General features: G+C 37.3%; 2 protein-coding genes across 2 annotated transcripts; one reads left to right on the top strand and one right to left on the bottom strand.

The window, feature by feature from the left end:
• The first annotated feature begins 1,578 nt into the window (after positions 1–1,578).
• Positions 1,579–2,478, top strand: LOC129242003 (uncharacterized). The gene has a single exon (XM_054878566.1). It carries the CDS (start codon positions 1,579–1,581, stop codon positions 2,476–2,478), a length of 900 nt encoding a protein of 299 aa, XP_054734541.1.
• Positions 2,479–2,510: 32 nt separating this feature from the next.
• On the bottom strand, positions 2,511–27,329 carry LOC129242002 (uncharacterized). The gene is made up of 2 exons (XM_054878565.1): positions 26,704–27,329; positions 2,511–2,625 (listed from the first exon to the last, which is right to left on the bottom strand). Exons 1-2 carry the CDS (start codon positions 27,324–27,326, stop codon positions 2,511–2,513), a joined length of 738 nt encoding a protein of 245 aa, XP_054734540.1. The 5' UTR covers positions 27,327–27,329.
• Between the last annotated feature and the right edge of the window lie 584 nt (positions 27,330–27,913).

Raw genomic sequence — 27,913 nt, 5'->3', positions numbered from 1 at the left:
TAAGCAAAATTTTTGAAAAAGTCATAAAACACAAATTATTTCAATTTATTAACGCAAACCAATTAATACCAAATGAGCAATTCGGATTTAGGCAGTTTCACAGTACTACGCATCAGATAAGACGCATAGCATAGTCTGCTGGTCTGATATTACTGGACATTGAAAAGGCCTTTGACTCTATTTGGCATGATGGACTGATTCATAAATTAAACAGCTTTAACTTTCCGCCGTATCTCGTAAAGCTTATTAAAAGTTTTTTGACAAATCGTTATTACAGTGTATGTTTGAACAATGAATACTCCGATTTAATTGAATTACCCGCTGGCAGGGCCGTGGAGAGAGTATTCGGGCCCCGGGGGAAACTTGAGATGCGGGCCCCTTCAAATTTTTTTTATTTATCAAAATGCGTATTATGCTATAGTGATATAACATTTAAACATTGAAAAACTCATTAATAAAATTTTTGATAGAATTAATTATGAAATATTGATTAAAATGAATTTTAGAAAACTCTACCAGGATGTAACGTTATTTCACACAGCAAACTTTTCTTGAAAGGGGTCACGTATTAGTTGCCGAAACATAAAAAAATAAAATAAAAGTGTGAAATTGACTGGGGAAACGAATTTAAAAAATTATTTATATAATAATAAACAAAGTGAAAAATCAAAAATTTCTAGTCTATAAAAAGTATTATTGCTACCTCTACATTTAATTCTTTATCAACGTAAGGAGAAATTGCTTTGAAGAATAACTACGTTTCAAAATTGGTCTTCATTTAAAATACAACTATCTAAATTTAATCTAATCATCACTATAATTATTAATTACCTTATAAACCAGTAGCATAAAATGTTCCAATTTAATAAGAGCTCAAAAATATACACTTTTGTATCACCATATTATATTTATTCTTCGTAATCGTGATCAAAACATTCGATATGGTGACGCCAAAATAAGTCTGTGACGGAACTCTGGTAGAAGTATTATTTACTATATTTTTTCAAGCAGGAAATTTCTTGGAATTACCCTCGAATCCGGGCCCCTCTGAAAACTCCGGGCCCTGAACAGACTTCACACTGGAATCGCGAAGAAAGCGACAAGCAATCTTCAATTTATCACGTTTATCGTTGGACATAGACTCCGAAATGACTGCACAGGAAATCGCTAATCTAAAGGCACAAATCGCTGCTCTGACCACAGGACTCACTGAAACTCAACATAGATTGAGTTCCATCGCAACATCTAACATCACAATCACCAATCAATACCAGGACTGTACATAACATATCACCAATGAGTCACAAATTAACCTAGAAATTTTCAAAACGTTACCCATATTCCCAGGCGATAAGAACCAATATCGGTCATGGAGAAAACGTGCCTGGACACACATGGAAAATATAAAAAATTACTCTACTACACCCACTTACTACCCGGCACTCTCTATTATGCATTCGAAAATTCAAGGAGAGGCAGCCGACATTTTAATTAACCACGACACCAAATTCCATTTTTATGATATAATAGACCATCTCGATTACACTCCAGAGACTACTGGATGTGTTGCTCGAAGAAATGAAGAGAATAAGGCAGGAAAAAAGAACCTTGGCAGAGTTCCATTGCGAAGTCAGTAAAGCACTTAATCTTGCACTCACTAAAGTTGAGATGGATAGCTCAGGAAATCCATCACCTATGAAAGAATATGCGAACAAGGAAGCTGTAAGGACATTCATTCTTGGTCTGAATAGCAAATATACCAGCGGCACCCTATATAGCCACAATCCAAATGACTTAGAAACCGCTTACGCTATCGCAAGTACAATATACCACGATAACGTGAACTCCCAGTTCGACATTCCGCAATATAATCAGCACAGACAATATAATAGTACATTGCAGTATCAAAACCAAGGCAGAAAATATTACGAGATACCACAAAGGTACAGACCCAAAGTACAGGTGCAATACAATCACACTGCACCCAGGCAACAGCACGAACCAATGAACGTAGCTCCATCACAACAGTACACGAGATCCGCAAATAGGAATCATTCTGCTCCACAACAAAACAGCTATGACCGCCAAATGCAAGGATTAGCTCCAAATAATCCATTTCGAGGAGATCCTCAAAAAAGAGACCGAAATCCTTCATCTCGTAACTACAACACACAACAGAAGGTACAACGTGTGAACCAAATACGCGAGGAAAAACTTCAATCGCTTGCACCAGAATACGAAAATGATGAATATGAAACAGGCAGTGTTTTTTTAAGGCGCATAAACGATTTGGCGTGTCTGCAACGCCACTGCAGGGATACAGGTAAACTAATTAACATCATGATCGACACTGGAGCAACCAACAATTGCATAAGTACAAAATGCAACATCGGTGAGTCTATTTCCATTAAACCTGTAAAAGTGAAAACCCTTCACGGTTATTCAATAACAAAATCAAAAAAATTGCAACACTATTAGAACATAATATCATATTTTTTGAAACAGATGCATTAGAAGAATTTGATATGCTTCTGGGTGAACAGGGACATAGAAAAATAAAAGCAGAGATCGACCTTTTCGAGTACAAGCTCAGTTATAAATATAGGGCCAAGAAAGAAAGTGAATCTGTACAAAAAATAAATTATACAGTTAATAATGAAAAGTATATTGCAGAAATTAAAAAAATTATGCAAAGAAATGAAGTCACAAACGAAGTGCTACCTTATACTACCACGATACACGCTACCATTAGAACGAAATCCGAAGATCCTATTTGGACCAAGCAATATCCGTACCCTATGTCGGATAATGACTTCATTAACACAGAAATCAAAAAACTTTTAAAAAATAAAATAATCCAACCAAGCAAAAGTCCGTACAACTCTCCCATTTGGACAGTCGCTAAAAAAGGTACCGACGAACAAGGGAAACTAAGCGCAGAATGGTCGTAAACTTTCAGAAGACTGATGTGGCTATGACCATACAGAATTTAGATAATGCAAAAGTATTTACAACTTTAGATTTAGAGTCAGGCTTCCATCAGATTCTTATTAATGAGTCCGACAGGGAAAAAACTGCCTTTAGTGTAAATGGAGCAAAATACGAATTTCTTCGCATGCCTTTCGGTCTGAAAAATGCTCCTTCTATTTTTCAAAGATGCATAGACGATATCCTTAGACCATATATCGGCAAGTTCGCGTACGTATATATAGATGATCTTCTCATTTATTCTTCTTCCCCTGAAGAACATATCGAACACATTCGCATAATTATAAACGCGCTTCATCAAGCCAACATGAAGATATCTAATGAGAAATCTCACTTTTTCCAAGACTCTGTGGAATACTTAAGGCACATAATTAAATACAACAGGAGCGCTGGAAAAAATTAAAGAGGAACTGCAAGCCCAAGTTGAACTTTTCCAACCCAATTTTAATAAACCTTTCGAATTAACCAACACCAAAACCGGAAACCCATATCATTTAATTCGCGAACACTCAGCCAAACAAAACAGAATTATTCTACTCGCAATTGTTTGGTCACTACAGAAACTGTAATTACTTGTATGGTATAGCTGATTTAACAATTTACACTGATCACCAATCTTTCAATCTTTAATCTTCTCCATATCAGAAAAAAACCCCAATACAAAATTAAAAAATGGAAAAATTTCATTGAAGAATACGGTGCAAAACTTGTTTACAAAACTGGACATCAGAACATTGTTGCTGATGCACTTTCCCGCCAGAAAATAAACAACACTTCAAATTCTGATGACTCCCAACATTCAGCTCAAAGTTCCCCAACACAAAAACTCAAACGAGTAAAGCAACCATTAAACTCCTTTAGAAATCAAATTATTATAAAACAGTCAGACCAGAACCTCGTCGAAATATCCTCGCAAAATATATTTTCTAACAGCCGACATACGCTTTTTTTTTTAACACCAAAACTGAATTGCTAGACAGACTTAAAAATATAATTAAACCTAAGGTAACTAATGCTCTGCAAATAGACGAGCAAATATTATTTTACGTCGAAGATGACATTATCAACACATTTTCAACTGTATCGATCGTAATAGCGCAAAAATTGGTGGACCACATCACCGAAACCGAACAACAAAAACAAATTACACAGGACACACACAAACGTGCTCACAGAAACTATTAAAATAACGCACGGGAAATTTCGATCAGATACTACTGGCCAAACATACGTGACGCTTGTAAAAAAGAAGTACAGGACTGCGAAATTTGCCTCACAAATAAGTATGAACACCAAACAACCAATAGGTTCAGCGCCAATACCGAACAAGGTAGGCGAATACATACACTTAGATTTATTTTTTATAAGCAATAATATGTACATTAGTTCAACCGACAAATACTCCAAATTCTGACATTTGAGACAAATACCATCAAAGAAGGACACATATAAATACGTTGACGAGATACTATCTCAAATATACCCAAACGCAAAGTTTGTAATGACTGATAACGAGTCAACATTTACCGGCATATGTGCACAACAAATATACAAGCGACTACAAATAACGCATACCAAAACCCCAGCCTTTCATTCGACAACAAACGGTCAAGTTGAACGAACGCTCATTACCATAATAGAACTCGCGAAAGTTTTAGCACATCAACACAGTTCGGTACCTGACGAACAGACATTTGAAGCAGTCCGACAATACAACAAAACAATCCATTCGGCAACCAACGAAGGACCCGAGGACGTGTTTTTCAATCAAAGGGGGTATCCTGACATCAAAGAGCGTCTTCAACAAAACCAAGCGAGAGTTTTGCGATACCACAACCGCAATCAGAAACAGCTGAACTACAAAGAAGGAGACGTCGTATATTCAAAGACGCATAGAAGGAACAAAACGTAAAAAAATACGCCAAACATATCGTCAAAAAAGACAACGGTGATACAATAACGACCAATAAAAGAGTTATTATACATAAGGACAATATCAGTGTAAAGGCATGTATGTAATAATATTTACCTTACTTTTCTCTATCGTACTTTGCGATAATATAATAGATTTAGCCAATTAGAAATATGTACTAGTAGAAGCAGATCCTGTTTACATTTATCAAGACACAGCCTTCTTGTATCACATATCTAATCTCTCTTTCGCGTCATACGAAAGAATAATGAAATCTGCATATAATTTAGAAAACCAACCTGAAACTCCAATTTTAGTGAACAAAATCGAAACCCTGAAAACTCAACTCATTCCAAATATTTATAGACCCAAAAGGTCACTTAACTTTCTTGGCTCCATGTTAAAATTCATCACTGGCACACCAGACCACGATGACCTTGTAGAAATTAAATTTACACTTAATACGCTAATAGAAAATAATAATAAGCAAAGAACAATTAATTCACAGTTCGAGAGAATACTCGAAGCCCTCGATCCCAAAGCAATAACCGAAAAAATTGTTATAGCAGAAGTTTATAATGAACTTCAATCAATAACGAACACTATAAATTCTGCAAAAACTAATAATTTTTATTCTGGCACATTAAATTTGAAAGATGTGTACGATTTAATAAAACACGGAAAGTTGGATCTTTCAATAATTAATATATTAGAATATGCCGATATTCATATCTGTTACCTACAAGAAGCAATTATAACAATATACAAATATCCTATCCTCGAAACTAAATGTAGCTTATTTAATGTATATCCTCTAGCACATAAGCATGGTAAAATTAATTTAGACCCTAAAATCGCAAAATGTAACGATTATCAAAGAATATCTAAATCTAAAAACTATATGAATAACTTTATTTGTAAATCAGAACCCTCTGACAATTGTACTATAAAAATAATAAAAGACAACTCAGCACAATGTGAAACAATCCACGAAAATAATGCTCCACTCCGCATCTTAGAGAATGGATATATTTTGACAGACTACGAGCACACTTGGAACAATATGCATATCTCCGGCCCTAAATTGATACATTTTAATGAATCCACAAACATCGATTATATCACATATTACAATCATCAACTACAACTGAGGGAAATCATACACAACCAAAATAACGAAAAACTTGAAGTACTCCGCATCCTTTCCTCAAGTTCGATATACAAATTCAGCAATATACAAAAACTCGTAACATTTTTGATACCTATTGAAGAAAATCCTGTACAGTTTACGTTCTTCACAGTAATGGGATTCTTAACCTTGGTAGTTATCACTTACGGTATGGTACACCTCTGCCGATACCACGAAAATAGAAGGATGCTTAACAGACAAAGGCAAATTGAAGAATTATATGAAATCGAAATGAACCGTCTTCAACAGCAACTTGTAGCAGCACCATAGCGAGGACGCTACGTCTTAAGAAGGAGGGGAGTTAACGACATGGCCTCACTTTCTTCTTTTCTAATCACTTCAGTCCATGGTCAATAGACATGCATTATCAAGTAAACAACAACAAACCATAAACATTCAAATAGTTATCTACAAGTAAAAGTAAACAATACTATACACAATCAGCAACGAATTATCCCAATGCGATAACAACCGCCGCATTCAAATAGTATATAAGTTAAGCAAGTTATATTGCTTATAAAATAAAACAACATTTTGTTTCAATTAAATAGTATTTATTAACTTTATTATTTAACTTTAACAACACTTTGTTTTAATTAAATACATAACTTTATTTATTAAGTTGACTTTATTACTTAAGTTGACTCTGCAGCGTAACAAGAACTGCCGCGTATCAAGAACTACCGCGTATCAAGAACTGAACTGAATTGAACTCGGCAGGCAATGATACCGCCTTTTATACCCTCGCGATCACCTGTAAGTGTTGTTGCGCGAAAAAGGACGCTTGGACTCTACCGCTAGCAACACAATTGTGTTGTTGCATGCGCATGACAAGTGGTACCGCTGGCCTGCCTACCAAGCATGTCAACCATACGTTGCTATGCAATCGTTGGATTACTAGAGCAGGCAAGCACCGTTGTGTTATGGGCAACCTACCCAACGCGACGCTGCTAGGGCAGGCGCAATGCATTGATCAAGCTGTTGTCATGCAGTTGCTCTGCATGCTAGGCTCACGCATGTGGTGTTGCTATGCAGTCGGTGGTTAGTTGGGCCAGACAACAACTGTTGTGTTTTGGTCTGCCTGCCTAACATCCTGTTGCCAAGCCAAGCGCAAGCAGTGATCACTGTTTGTTGTTATGCAGCGGGTTGTTTTGTGAAGCCAGGCGAGAGTCCCGGCATGCTGTTGCTAAGGTGAGCGCAGGTAGTGATCATCATGCTTGTTGGTGTTGGGCTGCATCGACTGAGCTTAGATGTCAGCACTAGGGTGATAGAAGGAGCGGTAGGGTGTGCGAGGTTTTGCAAAGAAATGCTGTTGCTTTCGTAGGCTTGGGTATCATGCCTTAACTCCTCCCCTTCTTAAGTTCGGAGCGTCCCTGATCCGACAAAATAATAAATACATATGTATGTTAGGCTAAATCTAAAGCTTACAACTATTTCTTAGGCTATTTTTGTAAGTAAAGTAATGCCTTTTTCGGCCTTTTGGAAAATTACAATTTTATTTTCAATTAGAAAAAGTCTTTCATTTTTGGTTGATAGTTTTGGAATTTTTATGATAACAAAATGAGTTTAACATTACAACTTTTTCAACTAAATAACATATACTTCATATAAATGTCTTGAAAAAAATAAAAAGTTGTGGCTTTATAATTAGCTTTTTCTTCTAAACAATTCAAAATTCTAATTAACTTCTCAAAAAGATTATGCGTTCCATTTGCTTATTCGCGTTGTTCTTATGCTTATTTTTTTTTGCTTTACACTAAATAGAAAAAATTAATTTTGAGAAAAAAGCATAAATGAAAATGTTACAATTTTAGTTTTTTGGTTTTTTTTATTACTAAATAATTTATTTTCGAACAACAATATTTTACTATAATTAGCTTCTCCTTTTTTCAAGCAATTCAAAGTTTGATCTTTAATTATAGTACCCAAAGTTTACACATTCGTGGTGCTTTTATAGTTATTTTTTGTTTTATAAAATAAAATTACGTTTGAGAGAAAAAAAAAAACATATGTGGAAATGTTTAAATTTTCGTGTTTAGGGTTTTTTTTTTACAAAATAATTTTTTTGAACAAAGTTATTTTATCATAATTACTATAAAGTTATTTTATCATAATTACCACATTTTTGGGTCAGGTAGATGATCGTAACAAAATTTTTTTTAAAGAGTTTATGTATTTCGTATGCATATGTACGACTTTTTCTTATTAAACATCTTTATTTTATTTACGAATTTTAACAATAAGAAAAATCTTTACTCTCCGAAAAGAGTAGAATTTACAAAAAAAATTTTTTATTTAATCTTCGACGATAAGTCTAAATAGTTTTATATTTTAACAATTTTATGTTTTGAACAATTATGATGAGGAATTTATAATTACCGTATACATATGTACGTTTCTTTTTTTTAAATTATTTCCTTCGTATTTTTTTTATTTTAACATTGATGTGATGAAATTTTCTGATTTTTGGAATTAAGTAATTTAGGCAAAAATTAAAAAAAAAAAAAAAAACTGATATTACATTTTAATGGTAAAATTATAACAAGCTAGTTTTGGTGCGAACAATAGAAGTCGTTGATATTTTTCAGGATTTTTCCTTTAGTAAACAGATTAACGGAAGTTATCTTAAATTATCTTTATGGACCTTTCTACCATTTATCAAGACAGTCGTACCTAAATCTTTTTGTACGACATTTTCAACGTACACCTTATTTAATTTATTTCCTAAACGCTTATTACGACGAACATATACTTTTTCGCCTTCCTGATAGGTTTTTTGACTATTATTAGGTTTTTTAACAATACTGTCTTGTGCAGCAGTAAGTGCTGCTTTTACTGATTCAAGGTGATCTTTAGTAAAATGATTAATAATATCTAAAGGTTTTGCATTTACAGTAGAATGTATGGAGTTATTATATTTATATGTGGCAAGTAGAATTAGTTCTTGGGTATCTGTAATATTTTGTTCGGCTTTTATGCATCTAGCGATTTCTGTAAGCGTTGAATGCGCTCTTTCGATTTGGCCATTACTGTTACTGTGTAAGGCTGGTATGAAAAATTGCTCAATATTAAAATGATATTTTAACATATTAGATATTGTGTTAGACTGAAGGGATTTTTCATTGTCCGACACAATTGTTTTAGTTTTTTTGAACTTATTTAGAACTATTAATAAAGCGGTTTTGATATCATTCGTTGATCTGGATTCAATTGGAATGGTAATGGCAAATTTGTCTATGCAGGTAAAAAAGTGAAATTTCTCAACAGAGAATATATCCACATGGAGGATCTGACCGGGATATTCTGGAATTGGTGTTTGCCCTATATTGGTTTTTGATGGGTGTCTATTATATTTATTTTCCAAGCATGTTTTACAATTTTTAGCTATTGTTGTTAAAGTTTTCTTAATATCTGGGAAAAAATATTCGGATATCAACTGCTTATAGTTCTCTAGGATTGAACGATGGGCTCTGTTATGCTCCATAGTAGCAGCTTCAATTTGATCTTCTCTTTTTATTAGGTCTATTACCAATTTTTCCGTATGGATAAATCTTACTCCTGGGAAATTGGACAAGAGAAGAGACTGAACTCTAGCTAAGGTTTCGAGGTCGCAACAGATTCCATTAACTACATTTGGGTTGACTTTTTCCCGGATAGTTTGTAAAAGATACTCCGCAGTTTTGAAATGTACGGTATGCCTAAGTAGTTTTTGAAATAAATTTTTGGTAGATTTGCTGTTAAATTCGGATGGTAATAGGACTAATTGAGCTTTAAATTGGTTTACAGGATTTTTAATGGTTTTAATTGTATTCGAAAGGGAAATTATACTATGAGCAGTATCATCTGAGTCATCAAGGTTGTGAATATATTGTCGAGAAAGTGCGTCAGCTACTTTGTTTTCTTTGCCGGGTTTGTAAAAATATTTCGGTGCGAAAGAATTTATGAATGCAGTCCATCTTTTAATTTTGGAATTTGGATTTTTATCTGACATAGCGAATGTAAGGGGCTGATGATCAGTGAAAATATGTATATTTTTAATACCGTATAGGTAATGTCTTAACTTTTGGAATGCCCAAACTATCGCTAAGAGTTCGCGTTCGTTTGTAGCATAATTCTCTTCAGCCTTAGACAACGTGCGAGATATCATGGTTATGGGTTTGCCGTTTTGGGAAAGTACGGCTCCTAGGGCTACGGATGAGGCGTCCGTTGTTATCTCAAATGGCTTAGAGTAGTCTGGATGTTGAAGAAGGACATCTTCCGAAGCCAGAATAGATTTTAATTTATTGAAGGCCTTGACTGCTTCATCATCAAGGGAAATATTCACTTTTTTGGACTGACGACTGCTAACGTGGCCATTGTCGCCTCTTAAATATTTCGTGAGAGGTTTTGAAATATGCGCATAGTCCTTAATAAATCTACGGTAATAACCGGAAAGACCCAAAAAGGACCGCAAAGATCTTAACGACTTTGGCTGTTGGTAACTAAGGATAGCTTCTACTTTGCTAGGACATGTTTGGATTCCTTTATGAGAGACTGTGAAACCTAAAAACTCGACCTCACTTTTAAAAAATTTCGATTTTTCTAACGATACCCGCATTCCTGCTTGCTCAATTTTTTTCAATATAGAGTCAACGTGCTTAAAATGTGACTTTTCATCAGGTGAAAAAATGATGATATCATCAACGTAAACGTGACATATTTTCCCGATGTCGTCGCGCAATATATCATCGATTGCTCTTTGAAATATGCTTGGTGCATTTTTTAAGCCAAAGGGCAAACGACAAAACTCATATTTGCCGTTGTTTACGCTGAATGCAGTTTTGCACCTATCTTTCTCTAGAAGACAAATTTGGTGAAACCCGGACTTAAGGTCTAGAGTTGTGAATAGTTTGGACTTGCCTAAATTTGAAAGTATCACTGTGGTATCGGGAATGGGATATTTGTCGGAAGTAGTATGCTCGTTTAGCTTCCGGAAATCGATAACCATTCTTAAATTTGGATTTCCGTCGTCATCTAAACCTTTCTTTGAGACTACATGGATAGGTGAGTTGTAGGGTGAATAGGACTTTCTTATTATGCCGTCTTTAAGCAGAGATTCTATTTCACTATTAACAAAATTTCCTACTGATATTGGGTATGGGTAGCTTCTTGAGTAAATTGGCCTATCAATTAATGTGTCTATTGTTGCTATAACATTTGTATTATATGGGAGAGCTCTATCGGGATTTGCAAATGCATTAAAATTACGTTGCTTTAATTCTTCGATACTACAGGGTACAACAATTGGTTTAGTTTGGGCCGTGTTAACTTGTTGGCACTGAAAAAAGTTAAGCTTCTCTTTTCCGTTTTTGTGGAAAATGAGACCAACCTTAGTGTCAATTTTTGCCTCGATACCTTTCAACAAATCATACCCAATGATTCCATCGAAAGTATCTAGTTGTGGAAGTATAAAAAAAGTAGCAGTAGATCCTAAAATATTTACTTTGCATTTCTCAGAGATTTTATTCACACCATTTATGGATCTTAGTTGAAAGGGATATTTTATTTGAGTTATACCTTTCAAAAAACTATGTCTTTTAATGTAATTTTTTGATGTTCCTGTATCTATTAAAATTTTAAGAACTTGTCCATTTGGTAAGGTTCGGGTAATAAAGGGCAAGTTCGACCTTAGCCTAAAAAATTGACCTCATCTGGTAACTCGGTGTCTCCCATTTCGGAGTACGGTGGTTCGTTTAAAAAAGGGTCCTCATATTCGTTGCAAGGGTGTTTGAGTGGGGGTGTAATTAGTATGAGGTATCCTATACTGTTGTTGTGGTTGGAAAAAATTATTGGCTTGTTGCCGTGACCGCTGCTGATAAGGATTTGGGAAATTAGAACTATTTCCCTGTTGGAATATTTGTTGACGGTTGAATCGGTGGGAGTGATTGGTTCGAGTTTGGGGGATTTGTCTAAGTAGAGAGGTTCCCCGATCTACTTCCATAGGGACAGGATATTGCGCTGGACTGTTAGCTCGATTCGGTTGCGGCACAGTGTTAAACAATGGAGCGCTCTGGAAAGCTTGTGGCAATATGCCTGAGGCATATGTATGTGCAAACTCATACCTTTCGCGATTATGTTGCAGCTCCTGCGCTGCAGCAAGTGCACTGGGAAGATCCGGCGGGTTCGCTGAAAAAAGGGTATCGCAGAGTGGGCGTTTAAGACCAGAAATGAAAACTCTTAAAGCATTTTCCCTAGCCTTAGCATTAAATGCATGAACGAGTTGCTCATTGCTGCTATAGGTCATTATATTTTTATTTAAAATCAATGTTAGTTGCCTATCAACTGCATCATAATATTGATTAATAGACATTTTTCCCTGCCTGAGGGTGTTTAGTTGGTTCTCTAATATGTGGAGTGGTCGTTTATCTGCATAAAGTTGATCTAATTTACTTACAATAGCTTTAAAGTTTAATGGTGTGTTAAAAGCGCTAAGATTTTCATTAGCTGCTGAGGTTATTTTGTTACGCAAAATACCCATGGCAATATAATATGGCTCTGAGCCCTCGGTATAATAGCTTATCGCGAACCTAGCTGCTTCTCTCCAAGCTGGGTATTCTGAAATTTTACCCCTAAATTCCGGTAGACTTTATCAAATTAAGGTCCGTGTGAGTACTTTGCACACCTTGGACAATAGTAACGGGCTTAAGAACTTCTATTTTTTTGGGTAAAATACTTTGAAACTCTCGTTTTAGCTCTGCTAATTGTTCCCTAAAATTCTGCTCAACCACTTCTACTGTCGACTCTAACAGACTAGCCACTGCAGTTCTATCCATTTTTAATGTTTATTTATTATTTATAATTTTATTTTCAATAATACAAAATATTTTTTTTTTAAGCAAACGACCTACTCTAATTATGTTTTTTTTTTTTAATTACAATACTTACTAGACTTCTGATAGCCAAGATTTTGTTGAGTGGTGTTTTCCTTTAAACTGTACTTTCTATCTGCTCTGATGTTTGTGAGTTCTAGTGAGTTTTCATTCTCATGAGTGCACAAAAATTACATGTAAATATTTTTTTATTTGTTTTTACTTATTTCCATTACTTTGTCTCTTAGTAAACGTATGCGTGTATGTATGTATTTGCAAGTTTTATTTTTTATTTATATTTTTATTTTTAATTTTATTTTAATTTTTACTTTTTCCTCCTATTTTTCCTCTTATTTTTATATTTTCTTAATATAATACTTACTCATCAGTTCCCCGTAGTTGGGAGAATTACAGAATTATTTTCTTAGCTTTGAGTTTTCACACAATTACCGGCAATCGCTTCACAATAACGCTGATTTGTATAATATTTTCTTGCCTTCCTTTTACCGCTTCGTCTTGCTGTGATTTTTATTTAATTTGATTTGTTTTTGCTGCTATTTTTTGCTTCAACATCTGTCATTGTTTGCTGTTTGGGTATCGCATTTATCATTTATAATATTTTTGCCTTCGTTTCTGAATACTGTTTTTTGTTGTGTTTTTGTAATATTTTTCAAGCACTCGCATCTGTTCCCATCACTTGAGGAAAGTTTTTTTGTTTTTTCAAGCAGGTTCAAATTTAGTCAAAATTTTTTTCTGTGCTTTTTTTTTTTTTAAAGGATATTAGTTTTTTGCTTTTATTTCTAGCACTTCAATTTAGTTTTATTTAAGCACTTATCAGTTTTTTATTTTTCTTTTTCCATAGTTTTTATTATCCTTTCTTTTAACACATTTAAAAAAGATTTTTTTTTGTTTAGATTATGGTTTTAACCAGTCACTATCCTTTCTTTAAGAGGATATTTATTTTTTCACAGGACACTGGATTCTACTTTAGTTGGGCGCCAGTTAAGCAAGTTATATTGCTTATAAAATAAAACAACATTTTGTTTCAATTAAATAGTATTTATTAACTTTATTATTTAACTTTAACAACACTTTGTTTTAATTAAATACATAACTTTATTTATTAAGTTGACTTTATTACTTAAGTTGACTCTGCAGCGTAACAAGAACTGCCGCGTATCAAGAACTACCGCGTATCAAGAACTGAACTGAATTGAACTCGGCAGGCAATGATACCGCCTTTTATACCCTCGCGATCACCTGTAAGTGTTGTTGCGCGAAAAAGGACGCTTGGACTCTACCGCTAGCAACACAATTGTGTTGTTGCATGCGCATGACAAGTGGTACCGCTGGCCTGCCTACCAAGCATGTCAACCATACGTTGCTATGCAATCGTTGGATTACTAGAGCAGGCAAGCACCGTTGTGTTATGGGCAACCTACCCAACGCGACGCTGCTAGGGCAGGCGCAATGCATTGATCAAGCTGTTGTCATGCAGTTGCTCTGCATGCTAGGCTCACGCATGTGGTGTTGCTATGCAGTCGGTGGTTAGTTGGGCCAGACAACAACTGTTGTGTTTTGGTCTGCCTGCCTAACATCCTGTTGCCAAGCCAAGCGCAAGCAGTGATCACTGTTTGTTGTTATGCAGCGGGTTGTTTTGTGAAGCCAGGCGAGAGTCCCGGCATGCTGTTGCTAAGGTGAGCGCAGGTAGTGATCATCATGCTTGTTGGTGTTGGGCTGCATCGACTGAGCTTAGATGTCAGCACTAGGGTGATAGAAGGAGCGGTAGGGTGTGCGAGGTTTTGCAAAGAAATGCTGTTGCTTTCGTAGGCTTGGGTATCATGCCTTAACTTATACTAGCAAACCCGGCCCCCTTCGCTGGGCACACTAAAATAGAATAGATATGGTTTAGAACAGAAAATATATGATTTTAATATTGGCCCCTATTATGAGTTGCATTCGATCTTCGATATTCGTTGGTTGTCGAAGATCGAAAATCGAATGTCAATTTGGTATTATGAGCGGTGCAACACTGTCGAAATTTTCGTTGTATACCGAATTTAGAGTCGAATGCAATTTTGCTTTCGATTGTGTAGCGTATTGTGGGAAAACTTGTTAAAATGTAAGTTGTTTGCTATTATTTATTGTTTTATAGTAACCAAATAATAAATATATACTAATTTTGTTAATATTATGCAGGTCGAAAGTCGTGAGTACCAAAAAGCAATTAGAAAGGCTAGTTGCATTAATGGAAGAGAATACACAATTCGCAAAAGGGATTTCCACCAAAGTACAAGTAGCAAAAAAATGGGAGGAATTTACAGTTAGAGTGGCAGCAAAATGGATTAAATTAATAATGGTTTTTTTTATGTGATGTTTATAGAAATACATTTTTATTTTCCCTTGGTAGGTATGGGCTGAAATACGTAGAAGAACTGAAATACATATTTTTTTCGAATAACGAATAATTGAATAAAGAAAATTTATAACAAAAATAAAACAGAAACTGTGGCGTAAAGGTTTCTATTTAATACTTTTTAGATTTTTCTATAATATTCTAAGAATTTCATTTCTTATCTTTTCTGCTTCTCCGTTATTTGGCTCCACTTCAATATCTTCAGCATCATCGTTGAGGGTCTCATCGGATAACTCTTCATCCGGAAGTTGAACATTATAAAACAAGCAAATGTTGTGCAAAGCTGCACACACATTAATAATTTGTGTTGCTTTTTTTGGAGAATTGTGAAGAGCTCTTGGCTCGGGTGCACTGCTGCAACTGGTTTTCTGTACTGGACAGTAGGTTTATAAACGCCTCTTTAGATAATCTAAAGTTCTTTAAAAAACTGTAAGGAAATTTCTGAAATATTAAGTACGTCAACACATTTTGAAAATACTAAACTTACTCAGTGGAAGCCATTTCCAGGGGGTTGGATGCGCCCTTCAGCTGTTTTCTACATCTAGCTAGTTCCACTAATCTTTCATCGAGCGATGAATCGTCGAACCACAACTCCGTTCTACTCATTTTCACAAAAAATACTTTTTTTAACTTTTAAAATTGTTGTTAGCAAAGAATTTCAACACAATCGGTTTTTCTTTTATTTTGATTTGCTGTATCAGCTGAGAAAAATTATCTATTGTAAATGCGCCGAGCGATCGATATTCACAATAGTCCTATTCTTCAACGAATGAGCACCATAATACCAAATGAAAATTCGTTCGATCAGCACTTTCGACTATAGTTGTCCATTATTTATTTCTTTATTCGTTATTCAAGCGCTTTGGCATAAACAATATTTTTTGTTTTTCTATTTGTTTTTGTATATAAATTGAAAATCAGGAAAAAAGAAGATTGTTTTTAAATTTCAAATCAACGCATATGAATAAACAATCGTCTTTTTTCCTGATCATCCATGAATTTTTCGTTTCAATTTATATGTTTTATTAAGCATTGGAGCTTTTTTAACCATTATCCATTTATATTTTTCAAAAAAAAAACGAAAATTTTTTATTCCACGAACACATAATTTCATTCGGATTTCACATTAAATTCTCAAATTTCGTAAGAAATTATTCACTGTTCCAAAATCCACTCCAAAAAAATTCACAAACAATTTTTACATGTTGCACTTACGTTTTTTCCTTATGGCATCCAAATCAGAAAGAAATATTGACACATTGTAACTCACACTGTCAATTTGACAGTTCAGTTCCGCCCCAAGCGTTAAAAAAGTAAGCGACATTATGGCTGGTTCAAAAGAACGCTGTACCCGTTGCCACTGCTCCGAATTACAACCAAACTTTACGAAACCCATTTTCAATACTTACTGAACAATGTGTGTAAGTTTGGTTTGATTCGGTGCAAAGACACGGCGGGTCCACGTTTTGGCATATATTTCCAGACCCTAGTCATCAATAGGTATGAAAATTACCCCGTATTAAAGCACTTATCAACAGCTTTAATTTGATACCCATATTGTATATACACAACCAAAGGTTACCCGGGTCCACGTTTTGACCTATATCTCGCGACCCCAGTCAGGGAGCGGCATGAAAAATACTCTGTACTAAAGCATTCACCAACAGCTTTCAATTTGATATCCATATTGCACAAACACATTCTAGGGTCCACGTTTTGGTCTCTATCTCGAGACCCTAGTCACGGAGCGGTATGAAAAATACTCTGAACTAAAGCATTCGCCAAGATCTTCCATTTGATACCCATATTGTACATACACATCCGAAGGTTACCCGGGTCCACGTTTTGACCTATATCTCGAGACCCTATCTAACAATAGGTATTCAAACTGTAGGGAAATCATCTTCAATACCTACTTAACAATATGTGTAAGTTTGGTTTAATTCGGTTCAAAGACACGGCGGGTCCACGTTTTGGCATATATTTCGAGACCCTAGTCATCAATAGGTATGAAAGTTACCCCTTATTAAAGCACTTATCAACAGCTTTCATTTGATATCCATATTGTACAAACACATTCTAGGGTCCACGTTTTGGTCTCTATCTCGAGACCCTAGTCACGGAGCGGATGGAAATACTCTGAACTAAAGCATTCACCAACAGCTTCCATTTGATACCCATATTGTACATACACATCCGAAGGTTACCCGGGTCCACGTTTTGACCTATATCTCGACACCCTATCTACCAATAGGTATTCAAACTATACGGAAATCATCTTCAATACCTACTTCACAATGTGTGTAAGTTTGGTTTAATTCGGTTCAAAGACACGGCGGGTCCACGTTTTGGAATATATTTCGAGACCCTAGTCATCAATAGGTATGAAAATTACCCCGTATTAAAGCACTTATCAACAGCTTTCATTTGATACCCATATTGTACATACACAACCAAAGGTTATCCAGGTCCACATTTTGACCTATATCTCGAGACCCCAGTCACGGAGCGGCATGAAAAATACTCTGTACTAAAGCATTCACCAACAGCTTTCATTAGATACCCATATTGTACATACACAACCAAAGGTTACCCGGGTCCACGTTTTGACCTATATCTCGAGCCCTATTTCCAAAATAAAATATAATCCATGTTACTCGTGGATGATGTAGCTTTCCAATGGTGAAAGAATTTTTAAAATCGGTCCAGTAGTTTTTGAGCCTATTCATTACAACCAAACAAACAAAGTTTTCCTCTTTATAATATTAGTATAGATAAATAGCAGTAAGATTTCTGTAACAAGTTAGTCTTAAAGCTAAATACACACCAGGCAACCGTTGCAGCAACTCGGCCATGTTGAAGCAACCGTTGCCTCGTGTGTAGCTGTGTTGCCAAATGATTTTCGTGTTGCTGCAACCCTTGCCTGAAATATCAAATAAATTTGATTTTTGGGATAGGTTGCTGCAACCGTTGCCTCGTGTGTATCATTGTTTACTGCTTTTACTCGTTCAGTTCGTTGAACACAAGCAAAGAAGAAGGTTCGTGCGGAGTAAAATAAAGTGAAAAAGGAAAAAATGGCAATTGAAACTAATGAAAATTATGTTAATATAATTTTATTAACGAATATAAAAATTTGAGAAAGCTGTGGGATATAAGTAGTGAAAAATATAAAAATAAAAATTTTAGAAAAAAAGCATACGAACAATTAAAAAATTATACAATAAAATTGATAAAAATTTCAAGTCCGCAAAAGCGGTTCCTGTTGCAAGATACCGCAAAGTTATTGCCAGTCTAATTTCTGCTGATATTGCCTCTCTCATTATGGTATTTTGTTTCGTTATTTTGGCCTTTACGAAGTCCAACAATTTTCTAAACAGGGCTTCGTCCATCCTCATGTAATTTTTATAGTCCGCTGACTCATTTTCCTTCAGTTCTTTCAGCAGCCTCTCGTTCGAAAATTCGATTTTTTTAAAAGCCAATTTTTGGACCAGATTTTTTTTCTCTTCTTTTGTTGCATCTCTTCTTCCTCATTTTCGTACAAAAGTTCGTCAATTATAATAAGAGAAGTAATTTTACGCATTTCGTCGATCATTTAAAAAAATTAATTTTACGTATCTTCCGCTTGTACCTTTCCTGCACCACAGTTATACACAATACTGAGATTGAAGCAACTGTCGCAACGTGTTTCTTAAACAAAGGCAACACGTTGCTGCAACCGTTGCTTCAACGGTTGCCTGGTGTGTATTTAGCTTAAGAATATCGAAAATAAACACGCACTTCGGCGTTAAAATATAAAAAAAGATATTTCTTTTTTCTCATATCGTGAAAGCGATATCAACTCGCGCAAAAAATCAATTGTGATATGGGCTATGTAGCGTGGTGCGCTATCCTTCAAAAATCCCCCAAGCTCATGCCTTCAATTTCGGTCTTCAAAGAATTGTTTATCATCCGCTACCGGACATCCTGTTTAATATTGTGTTCTTATTAAGAGGTTACATACGTCCAGCAGCGCCAAAAATGAAGGGATAACAATAAAAATAAATATAAAAAAATGTATACATTGTTTATGAGTACTTAAACTTCATAAAAAGTGCACTTTAATTTTTCTTTATAAAAATTAGTACATAAAAAATTACGTGACCCAAAGTACAATGAAAAAAAAGTTGTTCCACGGTCGGCATCATTTCTCCTTGAAATGTGGATGAATCTGTAAGAAGTAAAAAAATTCTTCTAAAATAAAGTTATAGTTATAGTCTATCGAGCCGGATTTTTGAATTTCGAAAAATTTTGCAATTTACGGCTTTTTAAATAAAGATTGCTTTTTACGTCATAAATGTCACACTTTAATAATGATTATAAAAATATCAATAAAGCTATAGAGAAAACATATTCGAATATTAAAAACAAAAAAACACATCAAAAAACTGTATGAATTATCATGCAGACCGTGCCAGAAAAAGTAGTTTGGAGAAAAACGAGTTTAAAATTTGGGATACAGGAGCGCGCGGACCGCTCTTTGCCTGGTTGAGGGGCTGTGGAATTTCCGCATGAAAATTTCACAGTGTATTTTTAAGATACTATATTTTCGAAATATCGAAAAAAAAAAATCGATTTGTGGACGTATGTAACCCCTTAAAGTATTATTGCCAAAGTACGATACAGGCAATGGCAAACCTCCGAGTGTATTTCTGCCATGAAAAAACTCCTCATAAAAATATCTGCCGTTTGGAGTCGGCTTGAAACTGTAGGTCCCTCCATTTGTGGAACAACATCAACACGCACACCACAAATAGGAGGAGGAGCTCGGCCAAGCACCTAACAGAAGTGTACGCGCCAATTATTTATTTATTTTTTATTTATGATACATGTAAGAGGTACACAGGAGTTAGTGCGAAATTATTGGAGTAAAGCACTCTATTTGGCCATATATTTCCATGCAATGTCTATAGATTCGTGACTAGTTGATTTTTTGTAAGATAAAAATATCTGCAAATTGGTGGTAAAAGAGAAGAAAGAAGAAAGTCCGTGGCTGAATTCTCTTTAGAAATCTATTGTTTTCTCGGTGGATGGCTGTAGTGATCGATTTCTCGTAGTTTCGATCAAACAATTTAAAGTTTATGGTCGTTTTCAAGGATATATTTCACACTAAAAAATCGCTTGCTGTTTTTTGTTTGTTCCATTGAGTTGTGAGTTCAAGGTGTTAATAATGGAAGTCAGCAAAGGGAAAATAAAGTCGAAAATGCAAGCACATGTGAATGATGTTTATGGTGCCGATAATCTAATAGCTGATTACGTGCAGTTTTGGTTTCGTAGATTCCGTTCAGGCATTTTTGATGTAAAAGAAAATGTCGATAAAATCACAGAAATAATCGAAGTTGACCGGCATGTTAGTAGTCGTGGCCCCGCCCAAAAGCTTTAATTAATGCTTAAATCATTTGCGATACAATTTTAAACAAAAATAATGGATTTCTTTTTTCCAAACTAATGTATAGCGAGTTTTAACCCAATGCGTATTTAATTTCAAACTTTTATTGGATACGCTAATAAGTTATTGTTGGCCGCTTCCTTATTGGTCGCATTCAGACAAAGGAATGATTGAACTCATTTACTGCATAAATCACATGCAAAGTAATTTCATGTGCTAATTAGAATTCAGATGAATTGCTGGTAACAAGTTGTGGCTGCCGACACCTACATCAACGCCAACGGCACCAACATGAAAATCTGAAATCTGAAAAAAAATAACCAGTATGTAGTTATGTATCCATAAGTCATATTAACAATGCCAACGTCAATGCTATTGGCAGAGACAGTGTATGTGTATTTGCATTTGCATATGTGTACGAGTATGCACTTATACCTACAAATATCCCAATGTAGCCGATTCAAAGTTTTAGATAACTAGCCACCCATCGACCCATTGTCACGGTTGTTGCCATCGTTATGGTCGTCATCATCTGTGATCAATAAATTACAATCGTATTTTCAAATGTTAATAAGCTCTAAATGTCCATACATCAAACCAAAGCATCGATACAAGTGCTTGGGGGCCAACTGCGCAAACGACCGGTCCTTTCTATACACCCCCGGGCTAACTGTAGCACTCATATCTGAAATTCTTTGGCTGATACTATTAGGAGAGCAGCTCCCGCTGGTTGTCAATAGATGTCGCCAACAGTGTGTGCCAGTCGATTCTAACATAACCTAAACGTCATAAACCAAGCTTAGACATATGATAAGCAAATTGCTTCGATACATTAGTGATTTTGTTTTGGTATCATATACTTTTGGTTTTGTGAAAATGACTGAGTGTGTGTCGAATAATCGTCATTTGTGGGAAGTGTTGATTTTCCTCTTTCATTCGAAGAAAACGGCGGCTAAAGCGCATCGAGAGCTACAAAAAGTTTATGGAGATCCTGCTTTAAGTGAAACAACGTGCCGAGATTGGTTCCGTCACTTCAAAGACGGTGATTTTAATGTTGACGACCGTCCGCATGAAGGAAGACCAAAAACCTTCGAAGACGCTGAATTGGAGGCATTGCTCAATGAGGATCCGTGTAAAACGCAAGAAGAACTTACTTCAGTATTAGGAGTTACCCGCCAATCCATTTCCAAGCGATTGCATGTTTTGGGAATGATTCAGAAACAGGGGACTTGGGTTCCTTATGACTTCGCCTCGGCCGAATATTCACGCTGCGAAGGTCATGCTATATATTTGGTGGGACCAAGTTGATGTTATTTATTATGAACTGTTAAAACCAAGCGAAACCATCACTGGGGATCAGTATCGACTTCAATTGATGCGATTGAGCCAAGCACTGCGCGAGAAGCAGCCGCAATACGCGGGGAGGCATGAAAAAATGATTCTACAGCATGACAACGCTCGGCTTCACGTTGCCAACCCGTTAAAATCTACCTGGAAACACTGAAATGGGAAATCCTACCCCACTCGCCATATTCTCCAGATATTGTGCGGTCCGATTATCACCAGTTCCAGCAGTTCCATTCATATGAAGACATCAAAAAATGGCTTGATCCGTGGATAGCCTCAAAAGATGAAGAGTTTTACCGCGACGGTATACGAGATCTTCCAGAAAGATGGGAAAAAGTAGTATCCAACGATGGGCAATACTTTCAATGATTCACTTGTAACCATTTTTTCAGACTAAAGTTGTATTTTCATCAAAAAACAGTGATAACTTAGTTGTGCACCTAATATATGCTTGGCTGAACTTTTATTTGAGGCAAAAAATGAGAGTGTAAGCGAAAGAAGGTGAAAAGCGAAACAGCGACTCCCTGCACTTTGCTTTATTTGTTCGCGTATTTGAAGAAGCACCGCGACGCCTCGAGACACGTCGTTGGATGGATGGGGGCCGCTTGCGGTTTGGCATTGCGCTATATGTATACCTACTTAGTAGGTAATAACTTATTACTAATAAGTAATGAGTACACCCTGTCGCGCATCTGAAGCAGAAACGCATATACACATCTATAGGTGTACACATAAATATGTATATGCAAACGCCACACATTTATACATACTTTTATTTGACTAAAGCGTCTGCAACTTGTGTCTGCTACTACGAATTGCGGAGATCACGGGCCTCATATTCCGGTATCAAAAAGTTGTTTATCATAGCGCGATAGCTTTCGCCATTCACTGTTATGGTACATGAGCGCCACCCTCGTCTTTGAAGAAAAATGGGTTGAAAATGATGGCTGTTCTTGAATGACTTCGGGTTGATCTCCAGCCCAAATCTCACAATTTTGCTTACTAACCATTAAACCAAAAATTTGCCTCATCACTGTACAGTATAAGTTGGCCAGGCCGGGCGATCAACACTTTGAACAGAGCCTCGATTTTCGTAATACTATTGTACGATTTGTAAACGTTGTTGAGACGTAAGTCTAACCAGGACGAAATTCGAATGAATACTAAAAAATTATGTATTTAGTTTGACAGTAGTCACGCGTGATCTGCCGATAATAATGCTGACGCAAGCATATTTTATTCACTTGAGATTTAAATATTTGAAGAATATTTAGTAAGTCTAGCACAGAAATCAGTTTATACCAAGTAGTGCCTAAAAACTGAAACTGAGTTTGAAGAAATCGAATATATAGAACAGAAGGTGAATTTCTCACTTGAATTACTGACTGGGAATTCATAAAAATTCGCTTTCAATAGCAGAAGGATGTGGTGCTATCAACACGCGAAATTGGTGAATGGCATTGAAGAATGGAGATATTGATAGGAGATACACTATATATTAGGACTTACGAACATTGGATCGAGAATTCTATAAAGGTTAGGTTAGGTTAGCCTGGTTGGCAATAAGCCGCGCATAGACCTTTTGGTCCCTAGCGATACCAGATGGAGACCGACCTCTATGAATACCTGAAGTAGACATCATGTAGGATGTCAGCGCTTTTAGCGAATCTAAGTAGGGCAGGGAGCTCCGCTTTAGAGACGTCTTCCAGACCCTCAAACAGTGGGGCTCCCAGGCATTTTAGTCGCGTTTTTAGTAATGCCGGACAAGCACACAGAAGGTGTTCTAAAGTCTCCTCAACATCCTCTGTGCATTTCCTGCATTTGTCCGTGTTAGCAATCCCTATCTTGTACGCATATGCAGCCAGTAGATTGTGGCCTGTTAGCATACCTATGATAGTTCTGCATTCCTTTCGCGAGAGCGTAAGTACGAATGGAGTCAGTTTTTTGTCGTTCGTTCTACACATGACTTTTGCTGTTTTACATGTGGTCAAGTTAGTCCACCTAGCTTCCATTTGCCTTTTCATGTGGTCGTCCATTTCGTTGTATATTGTGTTTAGCGGTTTTGGTATGTCGTTCTCTTGATCAAATGGTAGCCTCACAGCACTTTTTGCTATCTCATCTACTATTTCGTTCCCCATAATGCCTTTGTGACCAGGTACCCAGTAGATATGCAGCCTATTGTTTCCGGCTAGCCTTTCTATGGCCTCCCTGCTCCGTCGAACATTTTTGGACTTAATACAATATGAGCTTATTGCTCTTATTGCTGCTTGACTATCCACGTATATATTAATTGTTGAGTTCTTTCTTGTTCTAGTGTAGGCTAGCTCCGCGGCCTTCCCCACAGCAACAACTTCCGCTTGGAAAATACTGCTGTGGTCTGGCAGCTTGATAGGCTGCCTTATTCCTAGTTTTGAGCAGTAAATACCTGCTCCCACTCCGTCTGGAGTTTTCGAGCCGTCTGTATAGATGTGAAAAGTTCTATGGCCAGGCTTCATGCCTTTGTGCCATCCCTCCTCTTCAATTGTAGTGCGAAACCTTCTCTCCCAATTAAAGTACGGAGTCATGTAGTCCGTGCCACCTGAGCTCCACTTTCCTATTAAGCTGTGACCGAAGGTTCTGCAGGTGAATACCCCCGCAGCCATTAGCCTCCTCGCGGATTTCGCTGCCAGGTTTTCCGCCATGAGGTCAATAGGTGGCATGCTGAGGATCTTCTCCAGTGCAGCCGTTGGGGTGGTCTTCATCGCTCCTGTTATGCACAGAGCAGCGAGGCGTTGAATCCTTTCTAGCGGCATTAAGTATGTCAGTTTTTTTGTCGCAGTCCACCATACTAAGGTTCCATACAGCAATATCGGTCTGACTACTGCTGTGTAGCACCAATGCATCAGAGAGAGTGATAGACCCCAAGTAACGCCCAGCATTCTTTTACATGCGTACAATGCATTACTGGCCTTCTTCACCCTCTCCTCAACGTTGTGCTTCCACAGCAATTTGCTGTCCAGTATTACTCCGAGGTACCTCGCATAGTCTTTGAGAAGTAGTTCGTTATTGTCCAGCTTCGGTAGGTTCCACGCCGGAACTTTGTACTTCCTGGTAAACAGTACCATGTCCGTTTTTCCGGCGTTTATCCCTAGCCCTGCGCGGGATGTCCATTGGTGTATCGTTTTAAGAGTGTTGTTCATCACATTACTGATGGTGTCCAGGTACTTTCCCGTAACTACTATAGCTATGTCATCGGCATAAGCCACTAGTTTAGGTGCCCCTCCGTCAAGTTTCTTAAGAATTTCATTTGCTACAAGTAACCATAATAGCGGTGATAGTACCCCACCTTGCGGAGTACCTCTACATGCATATTTGGTGACGCTCGCATCGTTCCACTCCGCTTTTATCTTTCTGCTAGCTAATAGCTGCCTTATCCATAGATAAACCGTGGGTTGCACATTAAGAGACTCAATGCTGTTTAAAATAGCATCTTTTGTCACGTTGTTAAAGGCTCCTGATATATCTAGAAATAATCCTAGAGCATACTCCTTATATTCTAACGCCTTTTCTATGTTTAGTATAAGTGAGTGAAGTGCAGTTTCAGTGGATCTGCCTTTAGTGTAGGCATGCTGCGCCTTGGATAATTCGTCCGGCGCAATTGTGTCTCTAATGTATGTGTCTAAAATCTTCTCTAACGTTTTCAGGAGAGATGAGGTCAGACTAATGGGCCTGTACTCCTTTGAGTAAAGAGGGTTGCTTTTTCCCGCTTTTGGAATAAACACAACCCTCGCCTCTCTCCACAATACAGGAACGTAGCTGAACCTCAGGCATCCCCTGAATATCGTTCTTAACCATGGTACCACAAGATGGCTTACCTTTTGGAGCATGGCCGGGAAGATTCCATCCAGTCCTGGCGATTTGTATGGGTCGAAACTTTGTATAGCCCATTCTATTTTGTTGTTTGTAATTACGTTCGTCGGGATTTCGTGCACAATATCTCCTCTAGGTTCGAGATCTGCAGTGTCCGCACACCCTGGAAAGTGTGTACTGACTAGGTCTTCTAGAGAGTCCTCACAGCTGTCAGTCCACTCCCCGTTAGTTTTTCGTATTGTTCTTGGCATAGACGGATTCTTGGATAACAGTTTCCTAAGTCTAGCCACATCGTTAGTGCCTTCCATACTGCTACAGAAGTCTTTCCAAGATTCTCTCTTGGCTTTACGTATCTCTTTCTTGTATACTTTTAGCAGATCCTTATACTCTTTCCAACAGAACTCATCGTCAGCCACTTTTGCTAACCTATAGAATTCATGTACCCTACGCCTTTGTGCTCCTAATTCCCTGTTCCACCAAGGAGGCTTCACCTTGCGTCTATTACGTGTTGGAGGGCAGGATCTTTTAAAGGCTTTAACAAGCGTAGTTGTAAACAATTCAACCCCTTTCTCAAGCGCGATGTTTGTCTTGTATTTCCGGGGTATTATTGGTGTTTTTGATAGTATATCCCTATACAAGTCCCAGTTCGTATTCTTAGGATTTCTAAAGGATGTAAGCTTGTTTTTTGAGCGAAATATCACCTGAAAGCTTATGTATCTGTGATCAGAGAATGAGGGCCTACTCAATACTTCCCATTCCTGAACCATAACATGCCTGCTTGTGTAGAGTGTTAAATCGAGTACATTCTTCGAGGTTGGTCCCACATATGTTGGTTCCTCACCTCTATTAGCTATTTCTAGACTACTTTGAAGAATATAGGTAAATAGTGACTCACCTCGGTCGTTTATGTCTGCACTTCCCCAGACCGTGTGATGTGCGTTTGCGTCCGTTCCTACCACCAGAGCATGCTTCTTTCTGGCAGCTGTTTCTACCAGCTTCCGAAGTTCCGCTTGTGGTGCTTCCTCATCATGTGGCATATAGCAGGACCCAAAGAGTAGCGTCTCATCCTTGCAGCCCTCCAGCGCCACCACTGTCAGATCGTCTGAAGAGAGATTATGATCAATATAAGAACATATACTTTTTTTGACCAACATCGCTGTTCTTACCTTATTTTTTACAATCGGGATGTATGTGTTGTAGTTTTGTGACTTTAGACCGGAGACTATGTTGCCCGACGCTATCCATGGTTCCTGGACTAGAGCCACATCGTAGCCGACTCCCTCTATGTTGAGCAGGAGCTCGGCTGAGGCGTTTTTACTTTTGTGGAGGTTTATCTGAAGGACTTTCAGCATCTAGCCTCAGTACCTCCTCGGGGTTGGATACTACCTCCAAGTCGCCCTTCTCCACTTCCTGTATATTGAGGGAGGCTTCCAGGATCGCTTCTATGCCGAGATCCTTTTCCACCTCCCCCGCAGCGAGCGTGTTGTGATTGTCGTCTGCCGGGTTGCGCTTTTTGAGGCGAAGGTGCACGCTACCAACTCCCCAAGCCATCCTGCCGAATCGCGTGTGAAGCAGGTCCTCTGCCGGCTTGTTGATTTGGATAATGTAATCCTGGCCATCATCAGCAGTTGTTGGTTTTACCACGCTCAACACTTTCCAATCGTCTGTCGGCACGTCCGTGTTTTAACGTTGTAGTAGTAGCAGCGCATATTCCGGTTTTACCACTCGCGGAATGAAAACCTTTGCCTTCGGTATTGAGGGAATGCAGCTGCGATCAACGATTTCCAGTGATGCCCCCTCCCACAGGCCGCGAAGCGTTCTCACCGCTTCCTTTAGCCATGTGAGCGTGGGGTCATCCTTGCACTTTATTATTTTGACGCCGCTGAACCACCCTGCTCCGTCGAATGCTGGCATGGGTGCGTTAGGCTCCGCGTCCATT

Source organism: Anastrepha obliqua, chromosome 3 (genome assembly GCF_027943255.1).
Source record: "Anastrepha obliqua isolate idAnaObli1 chromosome 3, idAnaObli1_1.0, whole genome shotgun sequence".
NCBI lineage: Eukaryota > Metazoa > Arthropoda > Insecta > Diptera > Tephritidae > Anastrepha > Anastrepha obliqua.
Note: the sequence above shows the minus strand (reverse complement) of the source record. Positions and strands in the feature narration are given on the sequence as shown.